Source organism: Anabas testudineus, chromosome 8, assembly GCF_900324465.2.
Source record: "Anabas testudineus chromosome 8, fAnaTes1.2, whole genome shotgun sequence".
NCBI lineage: Eukaryota > Metazoa > Chordata > Actinopteri > Anabantiformes > Anabantidae > Anabas > Anabas testudineus.
Genome location: NC_046617.1, coordinates 5040314 through 5058931, shown reverse-complemented (window position 1 = coordinate 5058931; position 18618 = coordinate 5040314). Strand labels below are relative to the sequence as shown.

At 39.4% G+C, this 18618-nt stretch overlaps 3 protein-coding genes across 3 annotated transcripts; 1 reads left to right on the top strand and 2 right to left on the bottom strand.

Annotated features, from left to right (window-relative positions):
• Positions 1-1029: 1029 nt before the first annotated feature.
• On the bottom strand, positions 1030-5234 carry jmjd8 (jumonji domain containing 8). The gene is made up of 9 exons (XM_026355197.1): positions 5003-5234; positions 4494-4589; positions 3813-3861; positions 3038-3134; positions 2835-2903; positions 2443-2562; positions 2160-2227; positions 1840-1974; positions 1030-1585 (listed from the first exon to the last, which is right to left on the bottom strand). The coding sequence occupies exons 1-9, from the start codon at positions 5107-5109 to the stop codon at positions 1505-1507; spliced, it is 822 nt and encodes a 273-aa protein (XP_026210982.1). The 5' UTR covers positions 5110-5234; the 3' UTR covers positions 1030-1504.
• A 452-nt stretch (positions 5235-5686) lies between these two features.
• Positions 5687-12467, bottom strand: LOC113158865 (serine protease 27-like). Its single transcript, XM_026355163.1, has 6 exons — positions 12302-12467; positions 11081-11101; positions 10042-10204; positions 9338-9606; positions 7970-8112; positions 5687-7309 (listed from the first exon to the last, which is right to left on the bottom strand). The coding sequence occupies exons 1-6, from the start codon at positions 12354-12356 to the stop codon at positions 7028-7030; spliced, it is 933 nt and encodes a 310-aa protein (XP_026210948.1). The 5' UTR covers positions 12357-12467; the 3' UTR covers positions 5687-7027.
• A 2524-nt stretch (positions 12468-14991) lies between these two features.
• Positions 14992-17581, top strand: LOC113158859 (heat shock 70 kDa protein 1-like). The gene is made up of 2 exons (XM_026355151.1): positions 14992-15075; positions 15464-17581. The coding sequence occupies exon 2, from the start codon at positions 15499-15501 to the stop codon at positions 17416-17418; it is 1920 nt and encodes a 639-aa protein (XP_026210936.1). The 5' UTR covers positions 14992-15075; positions 15464-15498; the 3' UTR covers positions 17419-17581.
• Positions 17582-18618: the final 1037 nt, after the last annotated feature.

Here is an 18618-nt window from a genome sequence, read left to right as displayed (position 1 = left end):
CAGATGACTTTTTTTGGACAGGCAGTGTATAAAACTAGAACGGAATAACACACTAAATGAAATTTAAAAATATTTCCCTTTTTTTTTTTGCTGCCCAAGGTGTCAAGCTAGTGTATTCTGTGACGTTATCAAATCTTATCCGTTTTCCAGAATATAAATGTGAAAGGGTCTGGATTGGTTTTCACCAGGTATTCATCAATCATTTACTAAATCAGGCTGCAGCCCTGTCCTAGTAACACCAATGAACTATGTAAACAGGACGTCACTGTGGAATCATCTAATGGTCAGGACCAGTTAGAGCTCAGAGATATTGTCTGTTGAGCTTATGTGACCAATTAAATGAGACTGTCTGAGGACTGACGGTGCAGTGGTCAATATGACTGAATGGGCAGAAACAGAGAAGGAAAAAAAATAGTCCATTCAATTCAAAATACACATATTCAAAATATGTTAACAAAAATGGACAGAAAACACAAAAATGGCAGCAATTGCAGGTTTGACTGTAGCTCTGAGAATTAGCAACTGCTAAATACAATCAGTCTCTTTATGGACAGTAAGTCGATTATACAATGGCTTCAGAGAGTATTCAGTCATATTCATGCCCTGTGGCATTGCACTGCAAACTGCGGTCAGGTGCATCCGGTTTGCTTCAGTTTTCTTTGAGATTAACCTAATTGCTTCCAAAACTGCATCACTATCACTGTAAATGTTTAAAAATGTTGCGTTTGCTGGCAAACCGGGGAAGAAACCCATAATCTTATGAATTTAAGAGAGACAGTGTGTTGTTTTTTTAAAGGGACCTGATTCCAGATAACGCAGAAGATTTTATTTTGTACACAGATCAGTAAATTTAGATGTTACTTCAAGAATGTTTTCTCATCATTTCTTTTATAAGCTAAGTTATGCCTGATATGTTGCTGGTTAATTCTAGGTGTTTGTGTCCAGTGTGTTTTCACTTGTGTGGCCATGATCGGCTGTTTAAGTTTGACAGTGTCTAGCTGTGCATCAATCAAATTAAAGACAAAAAACTAAATGATTTTCTTCATTTTTATGGAAACTAGTTTTCAGTTGAAGATCAGGGTGACAGTTTGACAGTTGGACTTTTTCCTGCACTGGAAAATGTTTAAGGATCTGGCTGCTACAGAAGACATTTTGTTCTTTATTACATCATGACATTTCACAGACTAATAAAACATTTGAAGACAATTCATATAAATCATCCACTTCTATTTGCACCAATGAAAACCAGCAGGGGGTACTAATGTGGCTGATCTATGAACATTTGATCCTGACGTAGAAGCTTTGTTTCTTTGGTCATAAAGTACACATTATCATTATTATTATAAAACACTATATAATACAAATATGTTTTTCCTGAAATGTCAGTGTATCCCTGAATCCACATTTGAATGCTTTTGTCTGCTGTGTCAGGTTCCAGGGGAAAATAATCGTTCATAAAAGATTGTTGAATTCTAAAACCAACACAGGAGAGCTGACGAGGAGCTCAGCCGAGGAAGGTGGAGATAAAAACACTGGTGTCCAGGTTGAGTGTTGCGTGCCACCAGCGGTCGGGGAAATAGAGCACCTGGTGGAAAAAGATCCAGACAGTTAGATGTTAACAGGAAAACTTCCTACAGACACTGGAATATGATATGTATCGTTACCACTAGGTCATGAGACAAGGTGAAAGTAAACCTCTGAATAACCAAGCATTCGTTTTTCTAGTGCACTAAAAATAATAAGAGCAGAAACCTAAACACTGAACGTTGCTACACTACCTACTGTATACACTAATATTTCAGGACTATAAAACCCAGACTCAGCCACAGTGAGCGTTACCTCTCCAGCTCTGATGGTGCACTCCAGTGGAGCCTCATCCTCGGGCAAGTTGGGGTAGGTTTCTGTCACCCAGGACAGGGTGGTGTGGTTTGGGTGGAAATGCGGCTCCTTATCAGGCGGGTAGAGGAACCAACGCTGTGTGAGGGAGAAAAAATTATTGAAAGTTTGAAAGATTTCGATTATTCACTCATGAGTTCTGTGTGGACACAGTGTTAATATGTGTGTCATAAATAAATACCTTTATTTATAGAGCGCTCTTCAAACATATTACAAAGTGCTTCACATAATGTCCTCAATCAAACAAAACGACAAAGTTTTACCTTTCTACCATAGATGACCTCAGAATAACCAGGACCGTGCCAGTGAAAAGGAACTCCTGTACCAGGACCTGTGGTCCAAAAAGAACCTATTAGGTGAACATCCATCAGGAAACTACACGATACCTTATCAAAAGAACATCTCGATTTATTGCGGTTCTGTGTGATTACAGTGCTTTTTCCTTTTCTTACCCGTTTCTCACTGCTGACCCCTTTAAAACATTTCATTAGCTTACTACAATCTCAGTGGAAAAATGACATTCAGCTCTGCAGGGAAAACACTGACCTGCGATACCGAAGCTGTAGGCTCCAGTGGTGAGAGGCAGGACGTAGGGTGGAGGCTCATAGTGCTCGAACAGACTCTGCCACTCTGTGAAGTTGTTGTCTCCAAAGAAATACAGCGTGTCTGGAGAAGAGAGAAATAAATGGATTTACGTCCTGGGTAAGAATTACTGGGCTTGGAGCTGATAGCCACATATTGTACATATGAAGACAGTATCAGAAGTACTAAGACACTTTGGTTCAGGTCTGCACATGAGATTTCCTGACAAAGCAATAAACAGATCTTCTGTGTTGCTCAAATTTCTAAGTTTTTGCTTAGAGCCTCAGGAACCTCTGCCCACATCTGCATGGCAGCAAGGAACCTGGTTTCCTGAGACAGAGGAGGGTTTAACTCACTGCTGCCGAGGACGTCTGTAGACTGAGGCCTCAGCAAAACATCCACATACTCCTGGAAAGGGACGTCCACTGGAACAGATTGATCTCAGTAAGTCAGTGAGTGTTTAGCGGCCCAATAAATAAAAATAATAAAAATCCCTGCTGTACACAAGGGTTACTGTCAGGTCACCACAGCGGAGCCTGATGGGTGTAGACATGCATACCTTTCCTGTAAGAGTAAGTGTTAGCTGTACTGAGCCTCACTTTCCGGTCGCCATATTCTTGTAGTAAGCTTGACTTGGAGCACAACAACCTGAATTTCTAAAACAAAGTCAGTATATTGTTGTTTAACTCCAGCATTTTGCTCGTTGCTCTAACACAGCACAGTCTGAAGGTGTCAGGGCCGTTCGTGACGAACTGTATTGATACTGGAGAACTTTGGATTTCAAATTTGACAATGATAATGATGGCTTAGCAGAAACTGTGTTACATGAACACTGAATGAATTACAGCAGTATTTATTAGCAAATTAATGACAACGAAAAACAGCATCATTGTGAAGTTATTGTCCTGATACCAACAGACTGCACTCTACAGTATGTACAGGCAGGTAAGAAAAATCCACACACAGCTCTTTAAATGCATGTATCTGCATCAAAGAGTCCTAAACTATTTTTTTGGCACAGTATTAGTTTTTATTTTTCAGATCCGCTCCACATATTTTAAGCTCTGGCAGATACAGATCTACATGCTGTGGTTTGGAATCACTGGTTAAAACTACAGGCACTGGGTGGATTTTTCCTTTTATTATTTTATTTGCAAAAAAGCCACTATAGTTATAAAGCATGTGTTAACACAATAACAGCAATGAATTAGCATCTGTAGCGTGTCTTGATTCTTGATTTTGTAATGTTTGAATTATCAGTTATGGTTTATTAAAGGCTTCAAACTAATGTGTTACAGATGCAAAGAGCACACAGGTAATTACTGAACACATACCGTGTTATCAGTCAGACCTCTCAGGATGACGGGTTTGCTGTAAGCATATCTACAAATGGAAACAATCATTTCATCAGCAGTGTTGAGTCAATGAGTGGACTTTTAAAGGCAAACTTTTTACATCTGCAAGGTAACAAAATCTGCAAATGTTCCCTTTATCAAAACAGACGTTTAATTTGCAGATTTTCAAATGAAGTCTGGTGCAATGCTCCGTAGAAGAAAGATATCTGCTATTACAGAAACTGTGTACATTGGACTAACAACTGAATTCTGGTGTCAGGAGAAGTGTTAGTAGACAGGGTTGTGTCAGAGATCAGGAGTGTCCTTCTCCACCTGTTGTCCCATTTCTGATTCCCACATAGGAGTGAGAAGTGTACCAGCTGACATAATGTCCCACTGATATAGTTACTCATTTAAAAAATAATACTGAGATCTAACACCTATCCATTCAGTTTGTAAACAAATGATTATTTAAAAAAAAAAAAAAAAAAAACAATGTATAGGAAATGTAATTTGAATGAAAGGAGAAGGGACATGAAGCAGTGTAATCTGTGAGATTTCGAACGTTGTGTGTAATTTCTAATGATATTAGCAGCAAATGTGAATAAAACTATGAGCAGGACAGATCAGTCGCTTTAAAGGGAGAAAAAACTGCTTCAGGAAAAATCCCTTCATTCATACCTTTCAATAAACTGTTGATATGAGAGTGAAGAACCGTCCAGCACATCAACGTTACAGGGACCTTCATCCTGAAAACTGAAGTCTGAACTTAATGACCTGAACAACACAGATGCACAAGTAAAGATTAGTGTAATGTACAGTGGCATACTGAAAAACGGAATAAAACATGGGACAAAAGTTAATTCACCCATATGAGTCAGTTAATATGGAGATATTGGAAAATAAAACAGCATCATGTCATTTGTAAACAGTAACTTACAGATGTTCCCTAAATCAACCTCTGCAGCTGAAGTGAATTATGGGCATTCAGCATAGAATTGGTATTATTAAAGGTATTATTAAAGGTATTATTAAAGGTATTATTAAAGGTATTATTAAAGGTATTATTTTGCGGTTTATCAACTCTGGCGAAGCTAATTTTCTAGGAGATTTAGAAAATGTAAGCTGCAAAAGAAACAGTTTAAAAATGACACTTTAATACTGAAACTAGTCTAAGGTTATAAACTCACCAGCCTCCTCTGTCATCTGACGGCTCCTCTGCCTTCACGACAACTAAAAGGCATACCAAAACAGAAAGCTGCGTACATGAGAGGAACGCAGACCTAATATGTTCCATTCAAACCCACCAAACTGTACTTTATCTCAGTTCAGGAGAAAATAAAGCGTTTTGAAGGAGAGTACCTCAAAGAAGCACAAAGCATGAGCTACACTGTCACTTCCTGTAAAAGGTCCAATCAGAAAACACCACATTAATCTGAGCGGAACAATGGCGCGTTCACGGAAGATGGGAACTCTGAGGCCTAAAACAGTAGTCGCACAAAAATTATGCATCTACTCATACATTTACAACAAAATAACCTGTCGAAACTTATTCGCATGGTGTGGCCAAAAGCATTTCTACAACTAGTTTCACTGTACTTTGTCATGCCCACAATAATTGAGGTTAAACTGTAATTCATATATTGTGGTCACTAATTATGTGACCACCTGCCACTCCTTATTAGTGACAAATGTATTATGTATATTGAAAGTTCACTTTTTCGCTTTTAGAAAGATTCTATGAACTACCACTGGTGGGGAACTTCAATAAAATGTTGTGATCAAACCAGCATCTGCCCGCTCATAAACTCCCTCTTCTGATTCTTAGACCAGTACTGCCCCCCTCCGTCATTCAAGATTCAAGAAAACAGTTGTAATTTATTTATGGTTTATTTGCTCTCTCTGAAATCATTTTTTGTGTTCCATAAGAAAAAGCATTTATTTTACAGACCATAATACATTCAGAAACCAGATCCTGGTTAAAAATAAATCATTTGTGTTATAATAATAGGAAAAACCTGAGCAGGACATTTATATATAGAACTAAGTAGAAAGCCAAGCAATAAATCTGCCTGGTACTCAGTGCAAGAGTTTCTAATTGTTGACAACTCATTAATGTACATATAAATGTGTACATTTGTTAAAGGCTCCCAGCGTAAAACCATTGAAGACATTAACATCAACAGTACAGTAATTATTTATAACAGATTAAATAAAAGAGGTAATAAAGTGAACTTCTGTTTTTGTCATCATCACTCCTGGTATATCACTTATCAGAATCCAGATTATACAAGCTTACAAATGTTCAGTATTTGTGTTCACAGTCACAAAAGATTCAAAACATCATGCTTAATATCGCTTAATATGGTTTGATGTATTTTAGGCCAGGATCTGTTCAGTTTAAATACTTAATAAGGAAACACTATGAAAACATAATAATGTATTGGTATACTGTAATCCTTCATCAGAGCATGAACGTGTGCAGCGAAGTGACCGTGTCGTATTTACATTATCTTTTTCTAAACCTTGCCTTCCTTTGTGATGTTCAGTAATGCTATAGTCACCACAACAGTGAATGTGCTGTCCGCATTTAATGATGTGTTTACTGATAATGTTTTGATGACTTTTGAATAGTCATTTACATTCCATTCATACAAAATGTTTTTCCTGTTTAGTTGCAGACAATAGATACTAGATACGAAGACACGGGGCTGTAAATCATCACATGGCACTGTGTTTGATGATGTGGGTTTACTGCACCGACAGGCTCAACAACTTTTTAGTTTCTGTCTCTGTATCTACATGTAGAGCCTGCAGCAAGTTCATTTCCTCATTTAAACAGTTCTTATCAACGTGTAGATTATCAGAAGTTTCGATCACGTGAAGACAGAAACACAAATCCTTTCTGGCTTAGTGTCTTACCCAAAGCAAAACTTAACCTCACTGGTTTTGTAATCAATTGGCCTAAAGCAATAAATAAGTTAATTTAAAAAATAATCATCAGGCAACATTCTTAAGCTGCAATATTCATTTTCATAGTTTTCAATTTTCAAAATACAACATTTTTTTTTGTTTGATTTAAGACTTTTTATGATTAAAAAATATAGAGAATATTAGACCAGAAGGTTTGTTCTTCAGCTAGGTGTTTTTGCAGTTTTTTGCTTCATTATTGGTGCATTTACCTGAGCTGACACCCTACAGCATCTTTAAACCTCCTATGACAGGACAAAGAAAGAGAAGGCGACATGTAGGACGGACAGCACTGAGAGGCAGATGAAATGAGCCGTTCCGGTGGTCACAGGGTCACCAGAGTTCTGCACAGTGACATAGCCCGGCTCGTTGCTGGAGATCTGGATGTTGATCCAGGCTTGATACTGGGACACCCGGGCATAGACTCCTGGGAAATTGGGCCGAGCGCAGCCTTCGCCGAAACTCACCACTCCAGCCTGGACCCACAACGTGTTGCTTTTAATCACCAGTGGACCGCCTGAATCCCCCTGCACAGGTCAAGCATAATGGTTATATATCATCAGCAAATGTATTTGTGTAGTGGCAGTTATGGAAGAATTGAGTCTCTGTGGTGTGCCACTGATTACAATTAAAAAGACATAAATGTAAGCCAGCACCAGTTATGTACCAGTCATTTATACAGTGCCTGTTAAAGCAGCACCAATAGGACAGATAAAGGCCCTATTGGTGCACAATAAAAATACAATAACACGACAAGAGTAAACAACATGTGTTGTATCTCTTTCAGTCTGTGAGATCCTACACATGTAGGATGGGAGTACTGACCATTTGCAGGCTATAACCCCTAGTTACCTTATGAGTAGCTTTAATTACCAGTTCCAATAAATCATATTTGACAAGGAATAGATACGTCAGTGACAGCCACAACAGTAAAATGCTGTTGTAGCTGCGAACAGAAATCAGTCACAGTAGATGATTGATGATTAACTGGGTGGGCCTATTTTATCTACCTGAGCTGAAGCTGAGAATCCTTGTGCACTTTCACTGCTGATATGTTTAAACTCTGAGCTGAATGGGAGGCTGGATATGGGTCAATCGCCTTAAGCAACACATCCTGGAATGCGCAGCCCACTCTGACTCGTTAAATCTGTGTTATTACTTGATGGACTAGTGTTTTAAAGACTCACCTGGCAGGAGTCCAGTCCTCCCTGAGGCACACCAGCACAGATCATGTTGTCTGTGATTCCGCCACTATAGTCACTATTACATTCACTGTTGGACACAATGGGAATATTGACTTCCTGCAGTGTCTGAGGTGCAGGGAGTGGGACTGAGACAGAAAGAAAACAGAAACATTCATTTTTAAAGAACTGAGGGATTGAGACCTAAAAAACAAAGTGCAACCTTTGACATACGGGAAGTTTTTTGTTGTTGTTGTTGTTGTTGTTGTTTTGATGTTTCTGTGTATAACACGAACACACACTGAAATAGATTTCACCTCAGTCCCACATAAACCATCCTCCTGCTACAAAGTCTCACTGGATTATCAAATGAGGATTCACGCGCTGCAGAAAGTAGGAAAAGAGAAACACTATTGACTTCTGTATATTTGATGAGACAGTGACCAGCTGTTGTAGAAAATTACTGAGCCTTTCTTTGTTGAAATGAAATGAGATCTTTGAAAGATCATCACCCCTCAAATGAATTTGATTGATTTTGTAATAAATGAATAAAAGCAATTGATTGAGTCAAAATGATTTTTGTGATGTTTTTCATGTAAGATCTACATAAGGAATCAAGTACACAGCTTTACTTACAGCTTTAAGTACTAGAAACTACTTAGAAACAAGTCGTTAAGACTATTGAAAAAAACGTATATGTGATATGAAATCAGAATGAACTATAGTGCAACAAAGTCGCATCCCGGTAAAAATGTGTTCAAAGGTCCCCATAAACCTGACTGACCAGTTAATCAGGAAACTTATAAAGTAGCACTCAACAACAACTTCCCCAAAAATGTGTTCATAAACAGCTATTGAGATATGCTCAATAAAAAAAAAAAAAACAACTGATGTACTTTTTTTACTATTTTCCATTGTGAATAAGATCCAGGTTTAGCCGGCAGCCCTAAATGTGCCTCAAAGGCCTGCTAATATTAGAATATGAAAAGATGTTTCTTAATTAACTTCTGTTTTGGGAATGCTGCAGGTTAACCCAATTACTTTCATTTGACCGGTTATGTGGAAAGACGGCATTATTGCAGCATGATCCACCTCCTTGAACCACTCCTTTAAAGTCATTATGCCAGAACAGGCTCACAGTTTGCTATTGGCACATCTGTGAATTGAAACTGTGAGGTGAGTTAAGTGTCAGCGGTGTCGTCAAACACCTCCACTAACTCACCTCTTCAAAGAGAACAGGTGAGTTAGCTGACCCTGTTAGTGTCTTCTGATGTCTGGGCCTGTATTCTGTATTTATCACAGAAATCCTTTTGGTTTACTCACGGTTAATATGACCTTGGTAATAATAAACGTCATCTTCATCATAATTCTCACCATCACTGTTGATGTTTCCCCAGCCTGTGACCCAGCAGCTCGCCCCAGCTCCAACGTAGCTGTTGGTCGCTGCCAGGCACACAGGCTTGATGTAATCGGTGAATGTAACAGTTGAGGACAGTTGTAACAAGGCCACATCATTATCGTTTGTATTAGAATTGTAGTTTGGATGTTTGATGACCTGGGACACTGCCACAGACACCTCGTTAGGATTCACACTCTGCTGGCTTTGACGTCCGAGGTAGACAGTCAGACCTGATGTGCTGGTGCTGAGACAAAACAGCAAAAAACAACTTTAGCAGTTGAAAGAGATCAGGTTCACTGCTGCTGTATGAATAAGAGATGTAATAAAGATGATTTATTTATCCTTTCATCTAACTTTTAGATTTTCGTGTATTGTTAGATCTCCCGGTATGTTTTTCAGAGCTAAAACTCTCTAGAAACGCATTTTTGTCACTGGGTGTTTTTTCTGATTAAAACAGCACACTATGACAAACTAACTAAAATTAGAGAGGGGTAAAATTCACAGGGGCCTCAGAGATAAATAAAGCTCTGACCTGAACTGTGATGATAACAGTGTGATGGTAATTGTCTATCTATGTAAAGGACAACATGATGAAAAGTGGTTTCCTGCCACTCCCTTGTTTGCGTTCACTTTGTTGCTTTGTGATTTGTTTGCATAGGTGACAGGACCAAAAGCTCACCTGGGGAAACAGTGAGCAGCCGTCAGGACAAACTGGTTGTTGATCAGGGAGCCTCCACAGAAATGTGAGCCGCTCCGGTGCAGACTGGCCTGCCAGGGCCATGATCCTGGAGCAGCATTTTCACCTCCCACAATCTTTGTGTTGAGTGGTGCAACACCACAGACTGGACAGACACAGTGAAAAGAGTTACTGAACGGCGGTTTCTTCCTGTGTCTGTGCGCTGTGTCATGTGTGGACCGCTTGGCTGTTTAGGTTATAAACATATGACAGCAAGACTCCACAGATAAACCCAACTCCCACCCAACTCTACCTCTCCAGTAAGCCAAATTCAACACTCCCTCCCATCTCCCTTATCAACTGCTTAGTTGATATTAAACTCTGGTTAATCCCAAACTTCCTGAAATTAAACAGTGATAAAACGGAACTCCTCCCTGTGGGCACAAAATCTATACTTGCCAAAGTTGACAGTTTTTCCCTGTGTATTGACAGTTTTTCTGTTTCCCCCACCCCCCGGTTAAGAGTCTTGGTGTCATCCTCCTCTCGTTCACTCAGATCTTCCTCCGCCATCCACCTCAATGTCCCCCCTGACCGTCTTAGCACCATGGGGAGCAGAGCTTTCATCCGTTCTGCCCCTACTCTTTGCAATTCATTACCACAGGACAACACTGACTCTCTTTCATATCTTTAAATCCAAACTCAAAACCTACCTCTTTAGGATTTCCTACTCACTGTAATCTACTTTTGTGCTTGTATAGTCTGTTTTGTCCTGTGTTTATTTATTGTGTTGATCTATTGTTGATTGTACAATGTCCTTGAGCGAATAAAATGTATTATTACTATTAACGATTGTAAGGGTTGCTAAATTGTTTCCCATGCTGACAGCATGCTGGCACCGCACGTTGCTGAATGACAGAACATTAATACATTACCAGCAATAACAACATCACTGACTGTGATTAGTTCACAGCCTGAGAGTCCTGAGAGCAAAAGGAAAATGTAATAAATAAAGAAAGAAAGAAAATAAGAAATCAACACTCACCATCCAGCTGTGCGTTGTTTCCTGTGAGAGGGAGAGAGACAAAGAGAAAGTAAAACTTTTAGTTTCTTACTATTATTCTTACTATTTGTTTGTAGCCATAGAAAGCGTCTGCTTTGTACATTTGTTTCAAATGATAAAAAAATAAAAATTGTATCTGTTATTAATGAGAAGTTTGGCTGGTTGGCACAATACTGGGTGAGGCTGATATTTGTGGAATTAGGTAGAACAAAAGCTATAACACATGGCACCATGTTGACCTCTTACATTTCCAAGAAAAGAAAGAACTTATTTTACATCAGTGCATAGTGATGGGTCATGTGGTGAATCAGGCGTCGTATCTTCTAAATGTTTCAACAGTGTCAAGTTTTTCACTGTGGCTCTCTTTAAATGAAACAGGGGCACTACTGATGATCAGAGCTACACCAAGGTATTACATAGTTGGTAAGTTAGTACATTTACTCAAGCACTGTGCTCGTTGAATGAGATTTTCAGGAACTTCTAGTTCTACTTTTAGCTGTAGACATTTCTTATGGGAACCAGCGGCCATTGAAACAACTTAAATCTTTTGTTTGCTGAGAGTTATCATGCACCAGATCTTTGTTAAAATCATCTTCTGGCATTTTGGCAGGTGCAGTTTTCCCCTACTATAATCATAATCATGGGCCACAATAACTGATAACAGGTATGTGGGTTATGTTGTAACATGTTAACTGACAGTGGAGCAGCGAGTCATCCTATCCCAAAGACTGAAAACAGACCAACACATCAATCATATTTAGAATCTTACTGTTGTCAAAGTCTTCATTAGCAAATAGAAAAGCTGTCAAATAAATGTAGGTAAAAGGTAAAATGTAAAATGTGTACTTCTCAAAATTGGCAGAGAAGTAGGTATTGACAAAGTCAATACGTAGTAGTAAGTAGAAGTGCAAATACGTCCCCAGAAAAACCCTACCAGGAGAGGCCCTCTTTATTATTCTACTTAAGAAAAGTACAAAATGAAGTAAGTAAATACTCCACTGAGGAATTTATTTATTTTAAACAGTGTAGAATTTTATACTGGTGAAAAAATAGATGTAGAGGTTTAGACCCGATTTGTTTGTCAAATACTCAAAGGGGAAAAGTACAATGTAAATTGACTGTGGTCACTACATGTACAACAAATGATATAAGCAACTGTGGTACTCTACTGAGAACAGGTATAAAATATTTAATGGCACTCACCTGTAATTATTACGGCCCACAGCATGAAGCCACAAACAATCAGCCTGTAATCCATAGTGCAGTTCTTTGAGCTACCCGGCTACTGACGAAGGAGTCACACAGAGTCTGCTGAAGGTGCAGGAAGGTGTGGCCTCAATCAACCTGCCCTTCTGTTCTGTAGGTTGAAGCACCTTATCTTGATGTCTTACAGACAGGGTGTAACCCCTTTTTTTTTTAACTGGATTTTTTTGAAAATGTTGTTGTTATTCCATATTAAAATATAATGTCAAAAAATTATAAATAGAAAAAATGCAACAATAAACAATTTAAAATGGTAATGATATTCCTAAGTAAGTTTTCTAAAACTTTACACACATCTTCATAAGAGTTGTCTTTATAAATTGTCTCCTCACTTTGTGCCCCTGGAACATCTATAGCTTGGACCTGAAATCTTGTGAAATCTTAAAGAAAGTAGAGATTCCTACCTTAGCCGCTAAAATAATTTCATACAATATGAAACAATATTTAGCTAGTTAGTACAATATACAGACAAGTGATTCTTGGAAATCCAGAAATGTTCAAAACAGGAAGCCATCCAACAGGTGGAAAATCAGGGGAGAAACAGAGCTGGCACAACAGGTAAACTTACCTGGTGCTGAATATCTTCAAGAGGCTGGGTAATTACAGAAATACAGGTGTAGAGGTGAGGGGAAAGGAATTGTAATGAGGACATCTAGAGGCTGGAGAGGAGGTGAAAAACCAATAGGAATCGCTGAGATCTACACAAGGATGTGTTTTAAAACCATAAACACAACCTTCATTTGTTAAAAAATAGGCCACTGTACAGACCCAGTAAATTTGGGATCAAATAAATGATACTGCAGAACCTTTGGAGTGAGGGCATCAGGTATATGGTTAGAGTTAGCGATAGGTTTTAGGGCAGCACAAGAAAAAGTAGTTCAAGTCATATGTTTGTCACATGGTGGAAAATTGCTGCAGGAGAAGTAAACAACAGGCAACAGATGCTGTTGACCTGGATGTGAGGGCGCTGTCAGAGGAAAGCTCCAGGTGATCTGACAACAAAACCACACAACAACAACACAACATATAGAGAGTCTACACCAAAAAAGCAGTTTGAGAGTTGTGATAGGCTTTACTGTTCTAGGATTTCTTGAGAGACATGAACAATAGGAGTGTATTGTGATGAGTTGTGGCGATCAGGGTGAGGTGCTCCACTTACATAACATACACATAACCAGAATCAATATATTAACAAAGGCCTTTCTTCTGTCATCTGTAGAATAAATGTTGTGCAATTGAATACTAGGTATTACTAATTGTTGTATCATGGTTAGACCTATTTGTTACATAGCATTTGCTCTTCAATCAGCTAATGCTTCCAGTATTGTTCCATTTAGGTTCATGTAATTCAAATCAACAACATGAGAAGTCTCTGTCGGTGGATTATATAGCCCGCTGTAATGCTGCTGTGTTATATATATATATATATATATAACACAAACACACACACACACATACATATATATATATATATATATATATATATATATATATATATATATATATCCTTCTATATAGTTAGAAGGTGTTTAGGATACAAAATGTTTCAACATAATTTCTACGTCTTGGGTGATTTTATAAAATATTATGTTTTGTGACATGTAGTGTCTTGTTTGTTTGTTGGTTTGGCATCCTGTTAATTAACATAAATCCAAATAAATCCCCTGCCTTAACAAAAAATACAATTGATTTCAGATTATAGTACAATCATATTTCTGTAGCACAAGTCATACAAAAATATGTGATGTAATGAACTTCCCAATTAAAATAAATTAAAATAAAAAAAGGAATGACAAAGCAAAAGAGACTCTTTTGAGAGAAAATCATTCAAATACATTTTAAAACAAATGTTTCATGTAAATATTTTATGAAGGAGATACTCTAAGCATTCTACTGTAAATGTAGTTTTCATCTATTTCATTTCTGCCTTGAAGTTTTAAAACAAATACTTTGGTAAATTCATACCTGATGTGAGCACTTAAAAGTAATGGAAGTTGCTCTGGCTCAAAAGTGTAAAAAAATCTGTAATTTTAATATAAAAAATAATATATGAGCTGCTGATGAGCCAAAAATGGGCCAAAAGCAGGATGATATATAATCACCTTTAGAAACCAGGTCAGACTACTATAGTAAAAAAACATCATTTCTAAATGTCTATTTATGTTATATTTCATTTGTTCTTTCAGGTGAATTTTGTTAGCTTGTGAATAAACACAGTGAATGACACTGATCTATGAATCACTCACACAAACAAAGAGTAGATCATTTCTTCTGGGTTTTTCTCAAGTGCTCTAGAAACTTCGGACTCGCTCCAGAAGTTTCCTCTGATTCATCCGGTTACGAAAGCTGCGCTCTCTGCTGCCACTGGCTGGTGTTTAGTGGAACAGCTGAGTAGGTAGAAACTGACACAAACATACCGGAACAGATATGTTGTCCCTTCAAAATAAGATAAATGAGCGCTCAAGGTAATTGACTTGTACTTAATATTTATTAAGAGGCATTTTATTTTTAAAAAACGAGCCGGAAGTGCTGTCTTACAATGAGGCTACCTTGACGGTGTGAAGCGTCTAGAAGCAGCCAGAAAGTGAACTTCAGAGATATAAAGCTGCAGCTCGGAGCAGAGACAGAAACAGATCAGAGCGGAGAACAAGAAGATCCAGAGAGGAAGCAGCAGATTCATCCTCTTCATCACTCAGAGCACTGGACACCAAACTGTAAGTTCAACCCTTATAATTTGATTGTCTTATTTTGGTGTGTTTGTTAGTTTTTACATTGAAAAATATTGGGTTTATTTGTAAATAAATGTGCTCAACAGAGTAATTTGCTCTGCCTTTATGTCAGAAGAAAAAGTTAATTTTCATTCTAATTTTGATGTTTTTATTAACTATATGAAGATGGTGTTTATTGTGTAGTAATTAAAGGGGAAAATAGCTAGAAACATTTAAACATTTTTCAGAAGCACATCTCACATTTCTGGTGTCTTGATTGTAAATTTACTCAAACCAAACAATATATTTTGTGATTTTTAAATGTGAATATCAGACTACTGAGTACTGGTGTATTCACATGCTAATGTTTAGTTTGTTTGTTTCTACAATATAGGTTCACTGTTTGACAGGCGACCATCTCCAGTGAAAATGTCTGCAGCTAAAGGTGTAGCCATCGGCATCGACCTGGGCACCACCTACTCCTGTGTGGGGGTTTTCCAGCACGGGAAAGTAGAAATCATCGCCAACGACCAGGGTAACAGGACCACCCCCAGCTATGTGGCATTCACTGACACAGAGAGGCTCATTGGGGACTCAGCCAAGAACCAGGTGGCTTTGAACCCCACCAACACCGTGTTTGATGCCAAGAGACTGATTGGAAGAAAGTTCGATGATGCAGTGGTGCAGGCTGACATGAAGCACTGGCCCTTCAAGGTGGTGTCAGATGAAGGGAGGCCTAAAATTCAAGTGGAGTACAAAGGGGAGAACAAAGCCTTCAACCCTGAGGAGATTTCCTCCATGGTCCTGGTGAAGATGAAAGAGATCGCCGAGGCGTACCTGGGCCACAAGGTGTCCAGCGCCGTCATCACAGTCCCAGCGTACTTCAACGACTCCCAGCGACAGGCCACCAAAGACGCAGGAGTCATCGCAGGACTCAACGTCCTGAGGATCATCAACGAGCCCACAGCAGCCGCCATCGCGTACGGTCTGGACAAAGGCAAGTCAGGAGAGCGTAACGTCCTGATCTTTGACCTGGGTGGAGGCACCTTCGACGTGTCCATCCTGACCATTGAAGACGGTATCTTTGAGGTCAAATCCACAGCTGGAGACACTCACCTGGGTGGAGAAGACTTTGACAACCGCATGGTCAACCACTTTGTGGAGGAGTTCAAGAGGAAACACAAGAAGGACATCAGCCAGAACAAGAGAGCCTTGAGGAGGCTGCGCACAGCTTGTGAGAGGGCCAAGAGGACCCTGTCCTCCAGCTCCCAGGCCAGCATTGAGATCGACTCTCTGTACGAGGGCATCGACTTCTACACCTCCATCACCAGAGCTCGCTTTGAGGAGCTGTGCTCCGACCTGTTCAGGGGAACTTTAGAGCCAGTGGAAAAAGCCCTGCGAGACGCCAAAATGGACAAGGGACAGATCCAAGATATCGTCCTGGTGGGAGGCTCCACCAGAATCCCCAAAATCCAGAAACTCCTGCAGGATTTCTTCAACGGCAGAGAGCTGAACAAGAGCATCAACCCAGATGAGGCGGTGGCTTACGGTGCTGCTGTCCAGGCCGCCATTCTCACAGGGGATACCTCAGGCAACGTTCAGGACCTGCTGCTCCTGGACGTGGCGCCTCTGTCCCTGGGAATCGAGACAGCCGGAGGGGTCATGACGCCCCTGATCAAGCGCAACACCACCATCCCCACCAAACAAACCCAGGTGTTCAGCACCTACTCTGACAACCAGCCCGGGGTCCTCATCCAGGTCTACGAAGGGGAGAGAGCCATGACCAAGGACAACAACCTGCTGGGCAAGTTTGAGCTGACAGGAATCCCACCTGCACCACGAGGAGTCCCGCAGATCGAGGTCACCTTCGACATCGACGCCAACGGCATTCTGAACGTGTCTGCGGTGGACAAGAGCACCGGCAAAGAGAACAAGATCACCATCACCAACGATAAGGGGCGACTGAGCAAAGAAGACATCGAGAAGATGGTGCAGGATGCTGAAAAATACAAAGCTGAGGACGAACAGCAGAGGGACAAAATCGCTGCCAAGAACTCCCTGGAGTCCTACGCCTTCAACATCAAGAGCAGCGTCCAGGATGAGAACCTGAAGGGCAAAATTAGTGAGGAGGACAAGAAGAAGCTGATTGAGAAGTGTGATGAGACCATCACCTGGCTGGAGAACAACCAGCTGGCTGATAAAGAGGAGTACCAACACCAGCAGAAAGAGCTGGAGAAAGTGTGTAACCCCATCATCAGCAAGTTGTATCAGGGAGAAATGCCCACTGGCAGCTGTAGAGAGCAGGCACGGGCCGGCTCCCAGGGGCCCACTATTGAGGAGGTGGACTAAAGTGGCCCCTGGTGTGGACTGTTTGATCACTGGGACTGTACTGACATTTTGTCATGTTTGCACACACTCTTCTGTTTTGAAGAACTTGATAATTGACAATGTCTTCATGTATTTTTATATTGTTGCATTGCTGGACTTTGCAATAAAGATGATAAGTAAATAAGTCTTTGGTTTCATCTCATATGTTTTCAATAATATTAGCTAACTTGAAAATGCATTTTGAATAATTTTTGCATATCTTTCAATTTTTCTCATTCAGTCGTTACCCATTGAACAACAAAATACTGCACTCAAGTTGACATGATCCGATACTCTAGAGTCTAGACTACTATAGATACATCTGGACTACACTAATTTGAACATTCGTCACTGCACAGGGTACTGTACTGTTTTCTTTCTGCAATGAACAAACAAAATGTTTTGAATAGGAATGTTAAAAATGTGTGAAACCAATGAGAACACATTACCACATTTGCAAGAGAAAACTTCTGGAATGAGAAGGTGATGATGAAGATCATGTGAAACCCAGGTTCAGTAAATGTGTGTTAGCAATTACAAAAAAATGTAAATCATATTAGCTTATTTAAACATCTCTTGCATGTACACTTTGAGATTAAAAAATATATGGTTCATTGATTATAAACCACAAAAGTAGCAGGGCCGTTTGCAACGCTGCCACTAGATGTCGCAATTGTACTTTCTTTTTGGCAGATTGCTTCACTGCTTCAAGAGATTGTAATAATTTAAAAAGGTAATATTGTCTGTAAAATAATACTGTTAAGTTTCATTATAGAAATTGAACTATCACCATTTGGTCTCTATGCTATTTTATATTTTGACAAATAAGAGTAGCAGATGTTTGCTGGTGATTTCATTTACAGAATCGGCTTAACCTGTATGTTGGCATAACAATAACCATACCCTTGTACACAGGTTACTGGGTTATCAGATACATTTACAAAAGAAAATCGCTTCAGATGTAAGTAAAGTAACGTTCTTATTAAACTTTAGATGGAGTGTCTTCATTTCGTTTTATTGTAAGTAAAACATTTTCCAGCAACTTGTCTTTAGTAGTGCAATGAATAGTAAAACTACATAGACTACACAAGGCTGAGGCATAATGAAGAACATTTTGTTTTATTGGAAATGATGGCATTTTTGTGCATTTGTATTAAAAGTAACCAACTTCAAATTACTACT

Bases quoted from the DNA above. Each gene is read 5' to 3' on its own strand.
- LOC113158865 (XM_026355163.1), bottom strand. From the start codon at position 12,356: ATGGATTACAGGCTGATTGTTTGTGGCTTCATGCTGTGGGCCGTAATA. The intron at 9,607-10,041 runs GTGAGCTTTTGG...GTTTTGTCTCAG, and splicing joins GCTGCTCACTGTTTCCCCAG to CACCAGCACATCAGGTCTGA. The intron at 7,310-7,969 runs GTGAGTCTTTAA...TGACCTGTGCAG, and splicing joins GAGGACTGGACTCCTGCCAG to GGGGATTCAGGCGGTCCACT.
- jmjd8 (XM_026355197.1), bottom strand. From the start codon at position 5,109: ATGGAACATATTAGGTCTGCGTTCCTCTCATGTACGCAGCTTTCTGTT. The intron at 3,135-3,812 runs GTATGTGTTCAG...ACTTTGTTTTAG, and splicing joins GAGGTCTGACTGATAACACG to AAATTCAGGTTGTTGTGCTC. The intron at 2,228-2,442 runs GTCAGTGTTTTC...TTTGGACCACAG, and splicing joins CTACAGCTTCGGTATCGCAG to GTCCTGGTACAGGAGTTCCT.
- LOC113158859 (XM_026355151.1), top strand. From the start codon at position 15,499: ATGTCTGCAGCTAAAGGTGTAGCCATCGGCATCGACCTGGGCACCACC.